The sequence below is a fragment of the Oncorhynchus nerka genome, linkage group LG26 (assembly GCF_034236695.1).
Source record: "Oncorhynchus nerka isolate Pitt River linkage group LG26, Oner_Uvic_2.0, whole genome shotgun sequence".
NCBI lineage: Eukaryota > Metazoa > Chordata > Actinopteri > Salmoniformes > Salmonidae > Oncorhynchus > Oncorhynchus nerka.
Window position 1 is genome coordinate 51,786,741 of NC_088421.1, and position 17,354 is coordinate 51,804,094.

The 17,354-nt window shown below is 56.8% G+C and overlaps 1 protein-coding gene across 1 annotated transcript in view; it reads right to left on the reverse strand.

Moving 5' to 3' along the window:
* Positions 1-898: 898 nt before the first annotated feature.
* LOC135564809 (NACHT, LRR and PYD domains-containing protein 3-like) overlaps positions 899-17,354 on the reverse strand; it is a 130,717-nt gene continuing 114,261 nt past the window's right edge. Inside the window, exons 3-6 of the mRNA XM_065010875.1 lie at positions 3,033-3,149; positions 2,677-2,761; positions 2,306-2,534; positions 899-1,989 (exon numbers count right to left, since the gene is read on the reverse strand). Coding sequence (XP_064866947.1) covers positions 905-1,989; positions 2,306-2,534; positions 2,677-2,761; positions 3,033-3,149 — 1,516 coding nt within the window. The 3' untranslated portion in view covers positions 899-904. The remainder of the gene's footprint in view (positions 1,990-2,305; positions 2,535-2,676; positions 2,762-3,032; positions 3,150-17,354) is intronic.

Genomic DNA, 17,354 nt, shown 5'->3' on the forward strand with positions numbered 1-17,354 from the left:
AGGTGTGAGGGGTTTGACTCCAGAGCTGAGACCAGAGAAGCACAGCCTTCCTCTGTGACTAGACAGCCTGACAGCCTGCAAAGAGTCAAATCATATTAAAATCATATTTAATTTTAATTTTTACTAGGCAAGATCAGTTAAGAACAATTATATTACACATTTTCCTCAGCTTAATATTTCTTCCTGATGATTAGTTCTTAAATGTCATTTTATTTACTCACAGAACAGCTCTGGAGGCTTTGACCACTGAGGCAGCAGCCTCAGAAGACCTTCCTCTGATCTGGAGTATTTCTTCAGGTCAAACACATCCAGCTCCTTTTCTGAAGTCAGCAACACAAAGACCAGAGCTGACCACTGTGCAGGTGACAGTTTGGCTTCAGAGAGACTTCCTGATCTCAGGTATCTTTGGATCTCCTCCACTAGAGAATGGTCATTCAGTTCATTCAGACAGTGGAACAGATTGATGCTCCTCTCTGGAGAGAGATTCTCCCTGATCTTCTCCTTGATGTACTTGACTGTTTCTTCATGGCTCTGTGAGCTGCTTCTTGTCTTTGTCAGTAGACCTCGTAAGTGCTTCTGATTGGACTCCAGTGAGAGGCCCAGTAGGAAGCGGAGGAAAAGGTCCAGGTTTCCTGTCTCACTTTGTAAGGCTTTATCCACAGCACTCTTGTAGAAAGTAACTTCAGACTCGTCTTTTGTTTGCAGTTCATCCATTAGATTCTCATTGTTGTTGATGAATGAGAGGAACACATATACAGCAGCCAGAAACTCCTGAATGCTCAGATGAACAAAGCAGTACACCTTGTCCTGGTACAGCACACATTCCTCTTTAAAGAGCTGTGTGCACAATCCTGAGTACACTGAGGCTTCATTGACATCAATGCCAGACTCTTTCAGGTCTTCTTCATAGAAAATCAGATTGCCATTCACAAGCTGTTGAAAAGCCAGTTTTCCCAGTTTTCAGAATGCTCTCTTTATTCCAGTGTGGACCTGTCCCTTCTTTCCCAAGATACTTTTCATTCTTCTGTTTGGTATGAAACTCCACAAGGTGTGTGTACATCTCAGTCAGAGTCTTGGGCATCTCTTCTCTCTTATGTTTCAGCATGTGTTCAAGGACTGTTGCAGAAATCCAACAGAAGACTGGAATGTGGCACATGATGTGGAGGCTCCTTGATGTCTTTATGTGTGAGATGATTCTGCTGGCCAGGTCCTCATCACTGAATCTCTTCCTGAAGTACTCCTCCTTCTGTGGGTCATTGAACCCTCGTACCTCTGTCACCTGGTCAACACACCCTGAAGGGATCTTATTGGCTGCTGCAGGTCGGGTAGTTATCCAGAGGAGAGCAGAGGGAAGCAGATTTCCCCTGATGAGATTTGTCAGCAGAACATCCACTGAGGTTGACTCTGTGACGTCCCAACAGATCTTGTTCTTCTGGAAGTCTAGGGGCAGTCGGCACTCATCCAGACCAACAAAGATGAACAGAACTTTGTACTTGTTGTAGATGGAGATTCTTGATTGTTTGGTTTCCATTGAGAAGTGATTGAGAAGTTCAATGAAAGTGTGTTTGTCCTCTTTCATCAAATTCAGCTCCCGAAAAGGGATTGAAAATACAAATTGGACATCCTGATTTGCTTTTCCTTCAGCCCAGTCCAGAATGAACTTCTGCACAGAGACTGTTTTTCCAATGCCAGCGACTCCCTTTGTCAACACAGTTCTGATAGGTTTGTCTTGTCCAGTTAAGGGTTTGAAGATGTCATTACATTTGATTGCAGTCTCTGGTCTTGCTTGTTTCCTGGTTGTTGTCTCAATCTGTCTCAGCTCATGTTCATTATTGACCTCTCCTGTTCCACCCTCTGTGATGTAGAGCTCTGTGTAGATCTTATTGAGAAGTGTTGGGTTTCCTTGTTTAGCGATCCCCTCAAATACACATTGAAACTTCTTCTTTAGATTAGATTTGAGTTCACGTTGGCAAATCACAGCAAGCTCATCTGAATGAAGAAATAACACAGAGGATATTAATATTACGTCTGTTTTAATACCTACAGTATTGAAAGACTGTTATAAAGTTTTAAATTATAATAATTTATTATCTTAACTGACTGTATTATTGATGGTATTATTAATGTTCTCTCTCTCTCTAAATGAATCACCACAACACATCCCTGCTGCTACTTGATGAGGTCACTAGGTGTTGTGTTAAGGCTGCTACAATATCATTTAGTTACACAGCTACTTTAGCTGTACTTTAGCTACAGCTTTTACATGTTATAAAACATCATTCAACATGAGGCAGACAGATCTTACATTTCTCCAGTGTGTCAGCAAGCTCCTTCTGGTTCATTTTCCTCAGGATGTGCAGTGTGATCTTCAGAGCCCCCTCTCTGGCACTGCTCTCCTGCTGCTCATCTTCAGCATCCACCACTTCCTTATCCTGCTTCTGACTCTCAAAGCCTTCTGGGAGTTCTGGACTAAGAATCCTCTTGAACATCTTCAGCTCGTTCTTCACAAATGTCATAATATTCTGTTCAAGCAACTGAAATAAATCAAGAAAATAAGTTAAGCAAGAGAAGAAATGCTTTCTCATTAACACATTAATGAATCAATGACAGATCAAATTTACAGATCAACTTTACTTGAGGTAAACAAAAACAAATGTACATAACAGGACCACATACTCTGAATATGGAGGCCAGGTCTGTTTGATGACTCTGGGAAGACTGACCACTGAGAATCTCTGACTCTGATCTCTCCTGTTGGTTTCTGTGGACAAAACATGAGATGACATCTCCTCATCCAGGGAGTGCACACACACACACACACACACACACACACACACACACACACACACACACACACACAGGGAGGGAATGTTGTGTTTGTTTAATATTGTTTTAGGACTATGAAAATGGAAAAAATTATTAGCCTATGGATTATGAAAACAACTAAAATAGAAATGGGAAAATGGAAGAGGAGAAATGACTAGAGACAGTGTTGTTTAACTCACTGACCAGGACCCATGAGTTCTTCTTACCTTTGTTCAGTAGAAAAGTCTTCCTCTCTAAACTGTATAGGTTGCATCATAGACCAGTCACTCTTCATGGACACACAGCTGGGAACAGGGGAGGCTGGTCTCTCCTGCTTGATTGGGCTTCAACACAACAGAGACAAACATTACATCTCTCATCTACTCTGAGCTCAGATGGGGAAACAGAAGAAGAGTTTCACAAATAGAACTGACTTCCAGACGTTAGTTAACGCGCGCGAGCAGTGTGTCATTTTTAATAACAAAATTAATTTAGCAACGCGAGCGTTGTAGTCAGTCTGTCAGCCCCGCTAAAAGGCCGGTGTCCTTACTCTGCCTTCTCCGGGGGCATGTTGAGGTAAATTTACTAACCGGGAGGGTTGAATGATGTGAATTATTAGAGGGCTGGAAGACGCACTCTCGAGGTTGTTTACTCACAATATCAGATATTAAGATGATTGTTATAATGAAGGTATACTGAGGTTGAGGTTCTGACTAGTGATTATTTACCCGGGGTTCAATACCTGCTATTGAGGCGCCCTGAAAATAATATTCAAAAGTTCGGTCATTGGACACAGAGGTTTAAACACTAAAGTTACCGTCCATCTAGTGAAGAGAGGAGAACCGGACAGAGGTAGCCAGCATCCGTCAACGAGAGAGGGAGAAGTCCTCCACGGGATTTAACAGGTGGAAGAAACAACCGGGGAGCTCCATCGGTCCACAAGAAATGCAGACAGCCGGTGATGATGTAGTGGTAGCTATGGTAACTAGGATGCTGCTGGTAGAGTAGCTAGCTAGCTTACCGAGCTGTACCGACTAGCTAGGATAACAAGGATGCTGCTGGTCGAGTAGCTAGCTAGATTACCGAGCTGTACCGACTAGCTAGGATAACTAGGATGCTGCTGGTAGAGTAGCTATCTAGCTTACCGAGCTGTACCGACTAGCTAGGATAACTAGGATGCTGCTGGTCGAGTAGCTAGCTAGAATACCGAGCTGTACCGACTAGCTAGCAGGTCGTTCGTCTTTCCCTCGTCTCGATGATGATGAATCCGGTGAACCACAAAATGAAACAAGGATAGAGATTGAAAAGGATCTGGCTACACTCATACTGTCCCTCACCGTAAAGAAAAAAGCAAATTGAACAATAAACTTCGGCGTCTCAACACTGTAACAAACTCCGTCGTTATTCCCCAAGATCACCTCAGTCCACTCTGAGCGTAACCGGACAATCTCCTTGGTGCCACACCGAACGGGGACGCGGACAGTACTGTACGGGGACGCGGACAGTTCTGTACGGGGACGCGGACAGTACTGTACGGGGACGAGGACAGTTCTGTACGGGGACGCGGACAGTTCTGTACGGGGACGAGGACAGTTCTGTACGGGGACGCGGACAGTTCTTTACGGGGACGCGGACAGTTCTGTACGGGGACGCGGACAGTTCTGTACGGGACGCGGACAGTTCTGTACGGGACGCGGACAGTTCTGTACGGGGACGCGGACAGTTCTGTACGGGGACGCGGACAGTTCTGTACGGGGACGCGGACAGTACTGTACGGGGACGCGGACAGTTCTGTACGGGGACGCGGACAGTTCTGTTCGTGGACGCGGAGAGTTCTGTACGGGGACGCGGACAGGTCTGTACGGGGACTCGGACAGTTCTGTTCGTGGACGCGGACAGTTCTGTACGGGGACGCGGACAGTTCTGTACGGGGACTCGGACAGTTCTGTACGGGGACTCGGACAGTACTGTACGGGGACGAGGACAGTTCTGTACGGGGACGCGGACAGTTCTTTACGGGACGCGGACAGTTCTGTACGGGGACGCGGACAGTTCTGTACGGGGACGCGGACAGTTCTGTACGGGGACGCGGACAGTACTGTACGGGGACGCGGACAGTTCTGTACGGGGACGCGGACAGTACTGTACGGGGACGCGGACAGTTCTGTACGGGGACGCGGACAGTTCTGTACGGGGACTCGGACAGTTCTGTACGGGGACTCGGACAGTACTGTACGGGGACGCGACAGTTCTGTACGGGGACGAGGACAGTTCTGTACGGGGACGCGGACAGTTCTTTACGGGGACGTGGACAGTTCTGTACGGGGACGCGGACAGTTCTGTACGGGGACTCGGACAGTTCTGTTCGTGGACGCGGACAGTTCTGTACGGGGACGCGGACAGTTCTGTACGGGGACGCGGACAGTTCTGTACGGGGACGCGGACAGTACTGTACGGGGACGCGGACAGTTCTGTACGGGGACTCGGACAGTACTGTACGGGGACGCGGACAGTTCTGTACGGGGACGCGGACAGTACTGTACGGGGATGCGGACAGTTCTGTTCGTGGAAGCGGACTGTTCTGTACGGGGACGCGGACAGTTCTGTACGGGGACTCGGACAGTTCTGTACGGGGACTCGGACAGTTCTGTACGGGGACGAGGACAGTTCTGTACGGGGACGCGGACAGTTCTGTACGGGGACGCGGACAGTTCTTTACGGGGACGCGGACAGTTCTGTACGGGGACGCGGACAGTTCTGTACGGGGACGCGGACAGTTCTTTACGGGGACGCGGACAGTTCTGTACGGGGACGCGGACAGTTCTGTACGGGGACTCGGACAGTTCTGTTCGTGGACGCGGACAGTTCTGTACGGGACTCGGACAGTTCTGTTCTTGGACGCGGACAGTTCTGTACGGGACGCGGACAGTTCTGTACGGGACGCGGACAGTTCTGTACGGGGACGCGGACAGTACTGTACGGGACGCGGACAGTTCTGTACGGGACGCGGACAGTTCTGTTCGTGGACGCGACAGTTCTGTACGGGACGCGGACAGTTCTGTACGGGACGCGGACAGTTCTGTACGGGACTCGGACAGTTCTGTACGGGGACTCGACAGTACTGTACGGGACGCGGACAGTTCTGTACGGGACGAGGACAGTTCTGTACGGGACGCGGACAGTTCTGTACGGGACGCGGACAGTTCTTTACGGGACGCTGACAGTTCTGTACGGGACGCGGACAGTTCTGTACGGGGACTCGGACAGTTCTGTTCGTGGACGCGGACAGTTCTGTACGGGGACTCGGACAGTTCTGTTCTTGGACGCGGACAGTTCTGTACGGGGACGCGGACAGTTCTGTACGGGGACGCGGACAGTTCTGTACGGGGACGCGGACAGTACTGTACGGGGACGCGGACAGTTCTGTACGGGGACGCGGACAGTTCTGTTCGTGGACGCGGACAGTTCTGTACGGGGACGCGGACAGTTCTGTACGGGGACTCGGACAGTTCTGTACGGGGACTCGGACAGTACTGTACGGGGACGCGGACAGTTCTGTACGGGACGCGGACAGGTCTGTACGGGGACTCGGACAGTTCTGTTCTTGGACGCGGACAGTTCTGTACGGGGACGCGGACAGTACTGTACGGGGACGCGGACAGTTCTGTACGGGGACGCGGACAGTTCTGTACGGGGACTCGGACAGTTCTGTACGGGGACTCGGACAGTTCTGTTCGTGGACGCGGACAGTTCTGTACGGGGACGCGGACAGTTCTGTACGGGGACTCGGACAGTTCTGTACGGGGACTCGGACAGTACTGTACGGGGACGAGGACAGTTCTGTACGGGGACGCGGACAGTTCTTTACGGGGACGCGGACAGTTCTGTACGGGGACGCGGACAGTTCTGTACGGGGACTCGGACAGTTCTGTTCGTGGACGCGGACAGTTCTGTACGGGGACGCGGACAGTTCTGTACGGGGACGCGGACAGTTCTGTACGGGACGCGGACAGTACTGTACGGGGACGCGGACAGTTCTGTACGGGGACTCGGACAGTACTGTACGGGGACGCGGACAGTTCTGTACGGGGACGCGGACAGTACTGTACGGGGATGCGGACAGTTCTGTTCGTGGAAGCGGACTGTTCTGTACGGGGACGCGGACAGTTCTGTACGGGGACTCGGACAGTTCTGTACGGGGACTCGGACAGTTCTGTACGGGGACGAGGACAGTTCTGTACGGGGACGCGGACAGTTCTGTACGGGGACGCGGACAGTTCTTTACGGGGACGCGGACAGTTCTGTACGGGGACGCGGACAGTTCTGTACGGGGACGCGGACAGTTCTGTACGGGACGCGGACAGTTCTGTACGGGACGCGACAGTTCTGTACGGGGACGCGGACAGTTCTGTACGGGGACTCGGACAGTTCTGTTCGTGGACGCGGACAGTTCTGTACGGGGACTCGGACAGTTCTGTTCTTGGACGCGGACAGTTCTGTACGGGGACGCGGACAGTTCTGTACGGGGACGCGGACAGTTCTGTACGGGGACGCGGACAGTTCTGTACGGGGACGCGGACAGTTCTGTACGGGGACGCGGACAGTTCTGTTCGTGGACGCGGACAGTTCTGTACGGGGACGCGGACAGTTCTGTACGGGACGCGGACAGTTCTGTACGGGACTCGGACAGTTCTGTACGGGGACGGACAGTTCTGTACGGGACGCGGACAGTTCTGTACGGGACGCAGTTCTGTACGGGACAGTTCTGTACGGGACGCGGACAGTTCTGTACGGGACGCGGACAGTTCTGTACGGGACGCGGACAGTTCTGTACGGGACTCGGACAGTTCTGTTCGGGACGCGGACAGTTCTGTACGGGGACTCGGACAGTTCTGTTCTTGGACGCGGACAGTTCTGTACGGGACGCTGACAGTTCTGTACGGGGACGCGGACAGTTCTGTACGGGACGCGACAGTTCTGTACGGGACGCGGACAGTTCTGTACGGGACGCGGACAGTTCTGTACGGGACGGACGACAGTTCTGTACGGGACAGTTCTGTACGGGACGCGGACAGTTCTGTACGGGACGCGGGACAGTTCTGTACGGGACGCGGACAGTTCTGTACGGGACGCGGACAGTTCTGTACGGGACGCGGACAGTTCTGTACGGGACGCGGACAGGTCTGTACGGGACGCGACAGTTCTGTTCGGGGACGCGGACAGTTCTGTACGGGACGCGGACAGTTCTGTACGGGACGCGGACAGTTCTGTACGGGACGCGGACGGGGACGCGGACAGTTCTGTACGGGACGCGGACAGTTCTGTACGGGGACGCGGACAGTTCTGTACGGGGACGGACAGTTCTGTACGGGACTCGACAGTTCTGGGGACAGTTCTGTACGGGACGCGGACAGTTCTGTACGGGACAGTTCTGTACGGGACGCGGACAGTTCTGTACGGGGACGCGGACAGTTCTGTACGGGGGGACAGTTCTGTACGGGACGCGGACAGTTCTGTACGGGACGCGGACAGTTCTGTACGGGGACGCGGACAGTTCTGTACGGGACGCGGACAGTTCTGTTCGGGACGCGGACAGTTCTGTACGGGACTCGGACAGTTCTGTTCGGGACGCGACAGTTCTGTACGGGACGCGGACAGTTCTGTACGGGACGCGGACAGTTCTGTACGGGACGCGGACAGTTCTGTACGGGACGCGGACAGTTCTGTACGGGACGCGGACAGTTCTGGACGCGACAGTTCTGTACGGGACGCGGACAGTTCTGTACGGGACGCGGACAGTTCTGTACGGGACGCGGACAGTTCTGTACGGGGACGCGGACAGTTCTGGGGACGCGGACAGTTCTGTACGGGGACGCGGACAGTTCTGTACGGGGACGCGGACAGTTCTGTACGGGACGCGGACAGTTCTGTACGGGACGGGTACGGGACTCGGACAGTTCTGTTCGTGGACGCGGACAGTTCTGTACGGGACGCGGACAGTTCTGTTCGGGGACGCGACAGTTCTGTACGGGACGCGGACAGTTCTGTACGGGACGCGGACAGTTCTGTACGGGACGCGGACAGTTCTGTACGGGACGCGGACAGTTCTGTACGGGGACGCGGACAGTTCTGTTCGGGACGCGGACAGTTCTGTACGGGACGCGGACAGTTCTGTACGGGACGCGGACAGTTCTGTACGGGGACGGACAGTTCTGTACGGGACGCGGACAGTTCTGTACGGGACGCGGACAGTTCTGACGGGACGTTTCTGTACGGGACGCGACAGTTCTGTACGGGACGCAGTTCTGTACAGTTCTGTACGGGACGCGACAGTTCTGTACGGGGACAGTTCTGTTCGTGGACGCGGACAGTTCTGTACGGGGACGCGGACAGTTCTGTACGGGGACGCGGACAGTTCTGTACGGGACGCGGACAGTTCTGTACGGGACGCGGACAGTTCTGTACGGGACGCGGACAGTTCTGTACGGGACGCGGACAGTTCTGTACGGGACGCGACAGTTCTGTACGGGGACGCGGACAGTTCTGTACGGGACGCGACAGTTCTGTACGCGGTTCTGTACGGGACGTTCTGGACAGTTCTGTACGGGACGCGGACAGTTCTGTACGGGACGCGACAGTTCTGTACGGGGACGCGGACAGTTCTGTACGGGACGCGGACAGTTCTGTACGGGACGGGACAGTTCTGTACGGGACGCGTTCTGTACGGGACGCGGACAGTTCTGTACGGGACGCGGACAGTTCTGTACAGTTCTGTACGGGACGCGGACAGTTCTGTACGGGACGCGGACAGTTCTGTACGGGACGCGGACAGTTCTGTACGGGACGCGGACAGTTCTGTACGGGACGCGGACAGTTCTGTACGGGGACGCGGACAGTTCTGTACGGGACGCGACAGTTCTGTACGGGGACGCGGACAGTTCTGTACGGGGACGCCGGACAGTTCTGTACGGGACGCTGACAGTTCTGTACGGGACGCGGACAGTTCTGTACGGGACGCGGACAGTTCTGTACGGGACGCGGACAGTTCTGTACGGGACGCGGACAGTTCTGTACGGGACGCGGACAGTTCTGTACGGGACGCGGACAGTTCTGTACGGGACGCGGACAGTTCTGTACGGGGACGGGACGTTCTGACAGTTCTGTACGGGACGCGGACAGTTCTGTTCGGGACGCGGACAGTTCTGTACGGGACGCGGACAGTTCTGTACGGGGACGCGGACAGTTCTGTACGGGACGCGGACAGTTCTGTACGGGACAGTTCTGTACGGACAGTTCTGTACGGGACGCGGACAGTTCTGTACGGGACGCGGACAGTTCTGTACGGGACGCGGACAGTTCTGTACGGGGACGCGGACAGTTCTGTACGGGGACGCGGACAGTTCTGTACGGGGACAGTTCTGTACGGGGACTCGGACAGTTCTGTACGGGGACTCGGACAGTACTGTACGGGGACGCGGACAGTTCTGTACGGGGACGAGGACAGTTCTGTACGGGGACGCGGACAGTTCTGTACGGGGACGCGGACAGTTCTTTACGGGGACGCGGACAGTTCTGTACGGGGACGCGGACAGTTCTGTACGGGGACTCGGACAGTTCTGTTCGTGGACGCGGACAGTTCTGTACGGGGACTCGGACAGTTCTGTTCTTGGACGCGGACAGTTCTGTACGGGGACGCGGACAGTTCTGTACGGGGACGCGGACAGTTCTGTACGGGGACGCGGACAGTACTGTACGGGGACGCGGACAGTTCTGTACGGGGACGCGGACAGTTCTGTTCGTGGACGCGGACAGTTCTGTACGGGGACGCGGACAGTTCTGTACGGGGACGCGGACAGTTCTGTACGGGGACTCGGACAGTTCTGTACGGGGACTCGGACAGTACTGTACGGGGACGCGGACAGTTCTGTACGGGACGCGGACAGGTCTGTACGGGGACTCGGACAGTTCTGTTCTTGGACGCGGACAGTTCTGTACGGGGACGCGGACAGTACTGTACGGGGACGCGGACAGTTCTGTACGGGGACGCGGACAGTTCTGTACGGGGACTCGGACAGTTCTGTACGGGACGCGGACAGTTCTGTTCGTGGACGGGTTCTGTACGGGGACGGACAGTTCTGTACGGGACGCGGACAGTTCTGTACGGGGACGCGGACAGTTCTGTACGGGACGCGGACAGTTCTGTACGGGACGCGGACAGTTCTGTACGGGACGCGGACAGTTCTGTACGGGACGCGGACAGTTCTGTACGGGACGCGGACAGTTCTGTACGGGACGGGACGCGGGACAGTTCTGTACGGGGACGCGGACAGTTCTGTACTGTACGGGACGCGGACAGTTCTGTACGGGGACGCGGACAGTTCTGTACGGGACGCGGACAGTTCTGTACGGGGACGCGGACAGTTCTGTACGGGACGGGACAGTTCTGTACGGGGACGCGGACAGTTCTGTACGGGGACGGGACGGACAGTTCTGTACGGGACGCACAGTTCTGTACGGGACGCGGACAGTTCTGTACGGGACGCGGACAGTTCTGTACGGGACGCGGACAGTTCTGTACGGGACGCGGACAGTTCTGTACGGGGACGCGGACAGTTCTGTTCGGGACGCTCGGACAGTTCTGTACGGGACGACAGTTCTGTACGGGACGCTGGACAGTTCTGTACGGGACGCGGACAGTTCTGTACGGGACGCTGGACAGTTCTGTACAGTTCTGGGGGACGCGGACAGTTCTGTACGGGACGCGGACAGTTCTGTACGGGGACAGTCGGACAGTTCTGTACGGGACGCGGACAGTTCTGTACGGGACGACGTACGGGGACAGTTCTGTTCGGGACGCGGACAGTTCTGTACGGGACGCGGACAGTTCTGTACGGGACGCGGACAGTTCTGTACGGGACGCGGACAGTTCTGTACGGGACGCGGACAGTTCTGTACGGGGACGCGGACAGTTCTGTACGGGACGCGGACAGTTCTGTACGGGGACGCGGACAGTTCTGTACGGGGACGCGGACAGTTCTGTACGGGACGCGGACAGTTCTGTACGGGACGCGGACAGTTCTGTACGGGACGCGGACAGTTCTGTACGGGTTCTGTACGGGACGCGGACAGTTCTGTACGGGGACAGTTCTGGACAGTTCTGTACGGGGACTGTAGTACTGGGGACGCGGACAGTTCTGTACGGGACGAGGACAGTTCTGTACGGGACGCGGACAGTTCTGTACGGGACGCGGACAGTTCTTTACGGGACGCGACAGTTCTGTACGGGACGCGGACAGTTCTGTACGGGACTCGGACAGTTCTGTTCGGGACGCGGACAGTTCTGTACGGGACTCGACAGTTCTGTTCTTGGACGCGGACAGTTCTGTACGGGGACGCGGACAGTTCTGTACGGGGACGCGGACAGTTCTGTACGGGGACGCGGACAGTACTGTACGGGGACGCGGACAGTTCTGTACGGGGACGCGGACAGTTCTGTTCGTGGACGCGGACAGTTCTGTACGGGGACGCGGACAGTTCTGTACGGGGACGCGGACAGTTCTGTACGGGGACTCGGACAGTTCTGTACGGGGACTCGGACAGTACTGTACGGGGACGCGGACAGTTCTGTACGGGACGCGGACAGGTCTGTACGGGGACTCGGACAGTTCTGTTCTTGGACGCGGACAGTTCTGTACGGGGACGCGGACAGTACTGTACGGGGACGCGGACAGTTCTGTACGGGGACGCGGACAGTTCTGTACGGGGACTCGGACAGTTCTGTACGGGGACTCGGACAGTTCTGTTCGTGGACGCGGACAGTTCTGTACGGGACGCGGACAGTTCTGTACGGGACTCGGACAGTTCTGTACGGGGACTCGGACAGTACTGTACGGGACGTTCTGTACGGGACGCGGACAGTTCTGTACGGGGACGCGGACAGTTCTGTACGGGACGCGGACAGTTCTGTACGGGACGCGGACAGTTCTGTACGGGGACGCGGACAGTTCTGTACGGGACGCGGACAGTTCTGTACGGGACGCGGACAGTTCTGTACGGGACGCGGACAGTTCTGTACGGGACGCGGACAGTTCTGTACGGGACGCGGACAGTTCTGTACGGGACGCGGACAGTTCTGTACGGGGACGCGGACAGTTCTGTACGGGGACGCGGACAGTTCTGTACGGGGACGCGGACAGTTCTGTACGGGGACGCGGACAGTTCTGTACGGGGACGCGGACAGTTCTGTTCGTGGACGCGGACAGTTCTGTACGGGACGCGGACAGTTCTGTACGGGACGCGGACAGTTCTGTACGGGACGCGGACAGTTCTGTACGGGACTCGGACAGTACTGTACGGGACGCGGACAGTTCTGTACGGGGACGAGGACAGTTCTGTACGGGACGCGGACAGTTCTGTACGGGACGCGGACAGTTCTGTTACGGGGACGCGGACAGTTCTGTACGGGACGCGGACAGTTCTGTACGGGACGCGGACAGTTCTGTTCGTGGACGCGACAGTTCTGTACGGGGACTCGGACAGTTCTGTTCTTGGACGCGGACAGTTCTGTACGGGACGCGGACAGTTCTGTACGGGACGCGGACAGTTCTGTACGGGACGCGGACAGTACTGTACGGGACGCGGACAGTTCTGTACGGGGCGACGCGGACAGTTCTGTACGGGACGCGGACAGTTCTGTACGGGACGCGGACAGTTCTGTACGGGGACGCGGACAGTTCTGTACGGGACGCGGACAGTTCTGTACGGGACGCGGACAGTTCTGTACGGGACGCGGACAGTTCTGTACGGGACGCGGACAGTTCTGTTCTTGGACGCGGACAGTTCTGTACGGGACGCGGACAGTTCTGTACGGGACGCGGACAGTTCTGTACGGGACGCGGACAGTTCTGTACGGGACTCGGTTCTGTACGGGACTCGACAGTTCTGTACGGGACGCGACAGTTCTGTACGGGACAGTTCTGTACGGGACGCGGACAGTTCTGTACGGGACTACGGGGGACGCGGACAGTTCTGTACGGGACGTTCTGTACGGACAGTTCTGTACGGGACGCGGACAGTTCTGTACGGGACGCGGACAGTTCTGTACGGGACGCGGACAGTTCTGTACGGGGACGCGGACAGTTCTGTACGGGACGCGGACAGTTGTGGACAGTTCTGTACGGGACGCGGACAGTTCTGTACGGGGACTGGACAGTTCTGTACGGGACGCGGACAGTTCTGTACGGGACGCGGACAGTTCTGTACGGGACGCGGACAGTTCTGTACGGGACGCGGACAGTTCTGTACGGGACGCGGACAGTTCTGTACGGGACGCGGACAGTTCTGTACGGGACGCGGACAGTTCTGTACGGGGACGCGGACAGTTCTGTACGGGACGCGGGTTCTGTACGGGACGCGGACAGTTCTGTACGGGACGCGGACAGTTCTGTACGGGACGCGGACAGTTCTGGGGACGCGGACAGTTCTGTACGGGACGCGGACAGTTCTGTACGGGACGCGGACAGTTCTACTACGGGGACGCGGACAGTTCTGTACGGGACGCGGACAGTTCTGTACGGGACGCGGACAGTTCTGTACGGGACGCGGACAGTTCTGTACGGGACGCGGACAGTTCTGTACGGGACGCGGACAGTTCTGTACGGGACGCGGACAGTTCTGTACGGGACGCTGGACAGTTCTGTACGGGACGCGGACAGTTCTGTACGGGACGCGGACAGTTCTGTACGGGACGCGGACAGTTCTGTTCGTGGACGCGGACAGTTCTGTACGGGACGCGGACAGTTCTGTACGGGACGCGGACAGTTCTGTACGGGGACTCGTACGGGGACTCGACAGTTCTGTACGGGACGCGGACAGTTCTGTACGGGACGCGGACAGTTCTGTACGGGACGCGGACAGTTCTGTACGGGACGCGGACAGTTCTGTACGGGACGCGGACAGTTCTGTACGGGACGCGGACAGTTCTGTACGGGACGCGACAGTTCTGTACGACAGTTCTGTACGGGACTCGGACAGTTCTGTTCTTGGACGCGGACAGTTCTGTACGGGACGCGGACAGTTCTGTACGGGACGCGGACAGTTCTGTACGGGGACGCGGACAGTACTGTACGGGACGCGGACAGTTCTGTACGGGGACGCGGACAGTTCTGTTCGGGGACGCGACAGTTCTGTACGGGACGCGGACAGTTCTGTACGGGACGCGACAGTTCTGTACGGGACTCGACAGTTCTGTACGGGACTCGGACAGTTCTGTACGGGACGCTGGACAGTTCTGTACGGGACGCGGACAGTTCTGTACGGGACGCGGACAGTTCTGTTCGGGGACGCGGACAGTTCTGTACGGGGACGCGGACAGTTCTGTACGGGACGCGGACAGTTCTGTACGGGACGCGGACAGTACTGTACGGGACGCGGACAGTTCTGTACGGGACGCGGACAGTTCTGTACGGGACGCGGACAGTTCTGTACGGGGACGCGGACAGTTCTGTACGGGGACTCGGACAGTTCTGTACGGGACGCGGACAGTTCTGTACGGGACGCGGACAGTTCTGTACGGGACGCGGACAGTTCTGTACGGGACGCGGACAGTTCTGTACGGGACGCGGACAGTTCTGTACGGGACGCGGACAGTTCTGTACGGGGACGCGGACAGTTCTGTACGGGGACGCGGACAGTTCTGTACGGGACGCGGACAGTTCTGTACGGGACGCGGACAGTTCTGTACGGGACGCGACAGTTCTGTACGGGACGCGGACAGTTCTGTACGGGACGCGGACAGTTCTGTACGGGACGCGGACAGTTCTGTACGGGACGCGGACAGTTCTGTACGGGGACGCGGACAGTTCTGTACGGGACGCGGACAGTTCTGTACGGGGACGCGGACAGTTCTGTACGGGACTCGGGTTCTGTACGGGACGCGGACAGTTCTGTACGGGGACGCGGACAGTTCTGTACGGGACGCGGACAGTTCTGTACGGGACGCGGACAGTTCTGTACGGGGACGCGGACAGTTCTGTACGGGACGCGGACAGTTCTGTACGGGACGCGGACAGTTCTGTACGGGGACGCGGACAGTTCTGTACGGGACGCGGACAGTTCTGTACGGGGACGCGGACAGTTCTGTACGGGACGCGGACAGTTCTGTACGGGACGCGGACAGTTCTGTACGGGACGCGGACAGTTCTGGGGACGCGGACAGTTCTGTACGGGGACGCGGACAGTTCTGTACGGGGACGCGGACAGTTCTGTACGGGACGCGGACAGTTCTGTACGGGGACTCGGACAGTTCTGTTCGGGACGCGGACAGTTCTGTACGGGACGCGGACAGTTCTGTACGGGACGCGGACAGTTCTGTACGGGACGCGGACAGTTCTGTACGGGACGCGGACAGTTCTGTACGGGACGCGGACAGTTCTGTACGGGACGCGGACAGTTCTGTACGGGGACGCGACAGTTCTGTACGGGACGCGGACAGTTCTGTACGGGGACGCGACAGTTCTGTACGGGGACGGGACAGTTCTGTACGGGGACACAGTTCTGTTCGGGGACGCGGACAGTTCTGGGGACGCGGACAGTTCTGTACGGGACGCGGACAGTTCTGTACGGGACGCGGACAGTTCTGTACGGGACGCGGACAGTTCTGTACGGGACGCGACAGTTCTGTTCGGGACGCGGACAGTTCTGTACGGGACGCGGACAGTTCTGTACGGGACGCGGACAGTTCTGTACGGGACGCGGACAGTTCTGTACGGGACGCGGACAGTTCTGTACGGGACGCGGACAGTTCTGTACGGGACGCTGGACAGTTCTGTACGGGACGCGGACAGTTCTGTACGGGACGCGACAGTTCTGTACGGGACGCGGACAGTTCTGTACGGGTTCTGTACGCGGACAGTTCTGTACGGGACTCGGACAGTTCTGTACGGGACGCGACAGTACTGTACGGGACGCGGACAGTTCTGTACGGGACGCGGACAGTTCTGTACGGGACGCGGACAGTTCTGTACGGGACGCGACAGTTCTGTACGGGACGCGGACAGTTCTGTACGGGGACTCGGACAGTTCTGTTCGGGACGCGGACAGTTCTGTACGGGACGCGGACAGTTCTGTACGGGACGCGGACAGTTCTGTACGGGGACGCGACAGTTCTGTACGGGACGCGGACAGTTCTGTACGGGGACTCGGACAGTTCTGTACGGGACGCGGACAGTTCTGTACGGGACGCGGACAGTTCTGTACGGGGACGCGGACAGTTCTGTACGGGACGCGGACAGTTCTGTACGGGACGCGGACAGTTCTGTACGGGACGCGGACAGTTCTGTACGGGACGCGACAGTTCTGTACGGGACGCTGGACAGTTCTGTACGGGACGCGGACAGTTCTGTACGGACGCGGACAGTTCTGTACGGGACGCGGACAGTTCTGTACGGGACGCGGACAGTTCTGTACGGGACGGGACAGTTCTGTACGGGACGCGGACAGTTCTGTACGGGACGCGGACAGTTCTGTACGGGACGCGACAGTTCTGTACG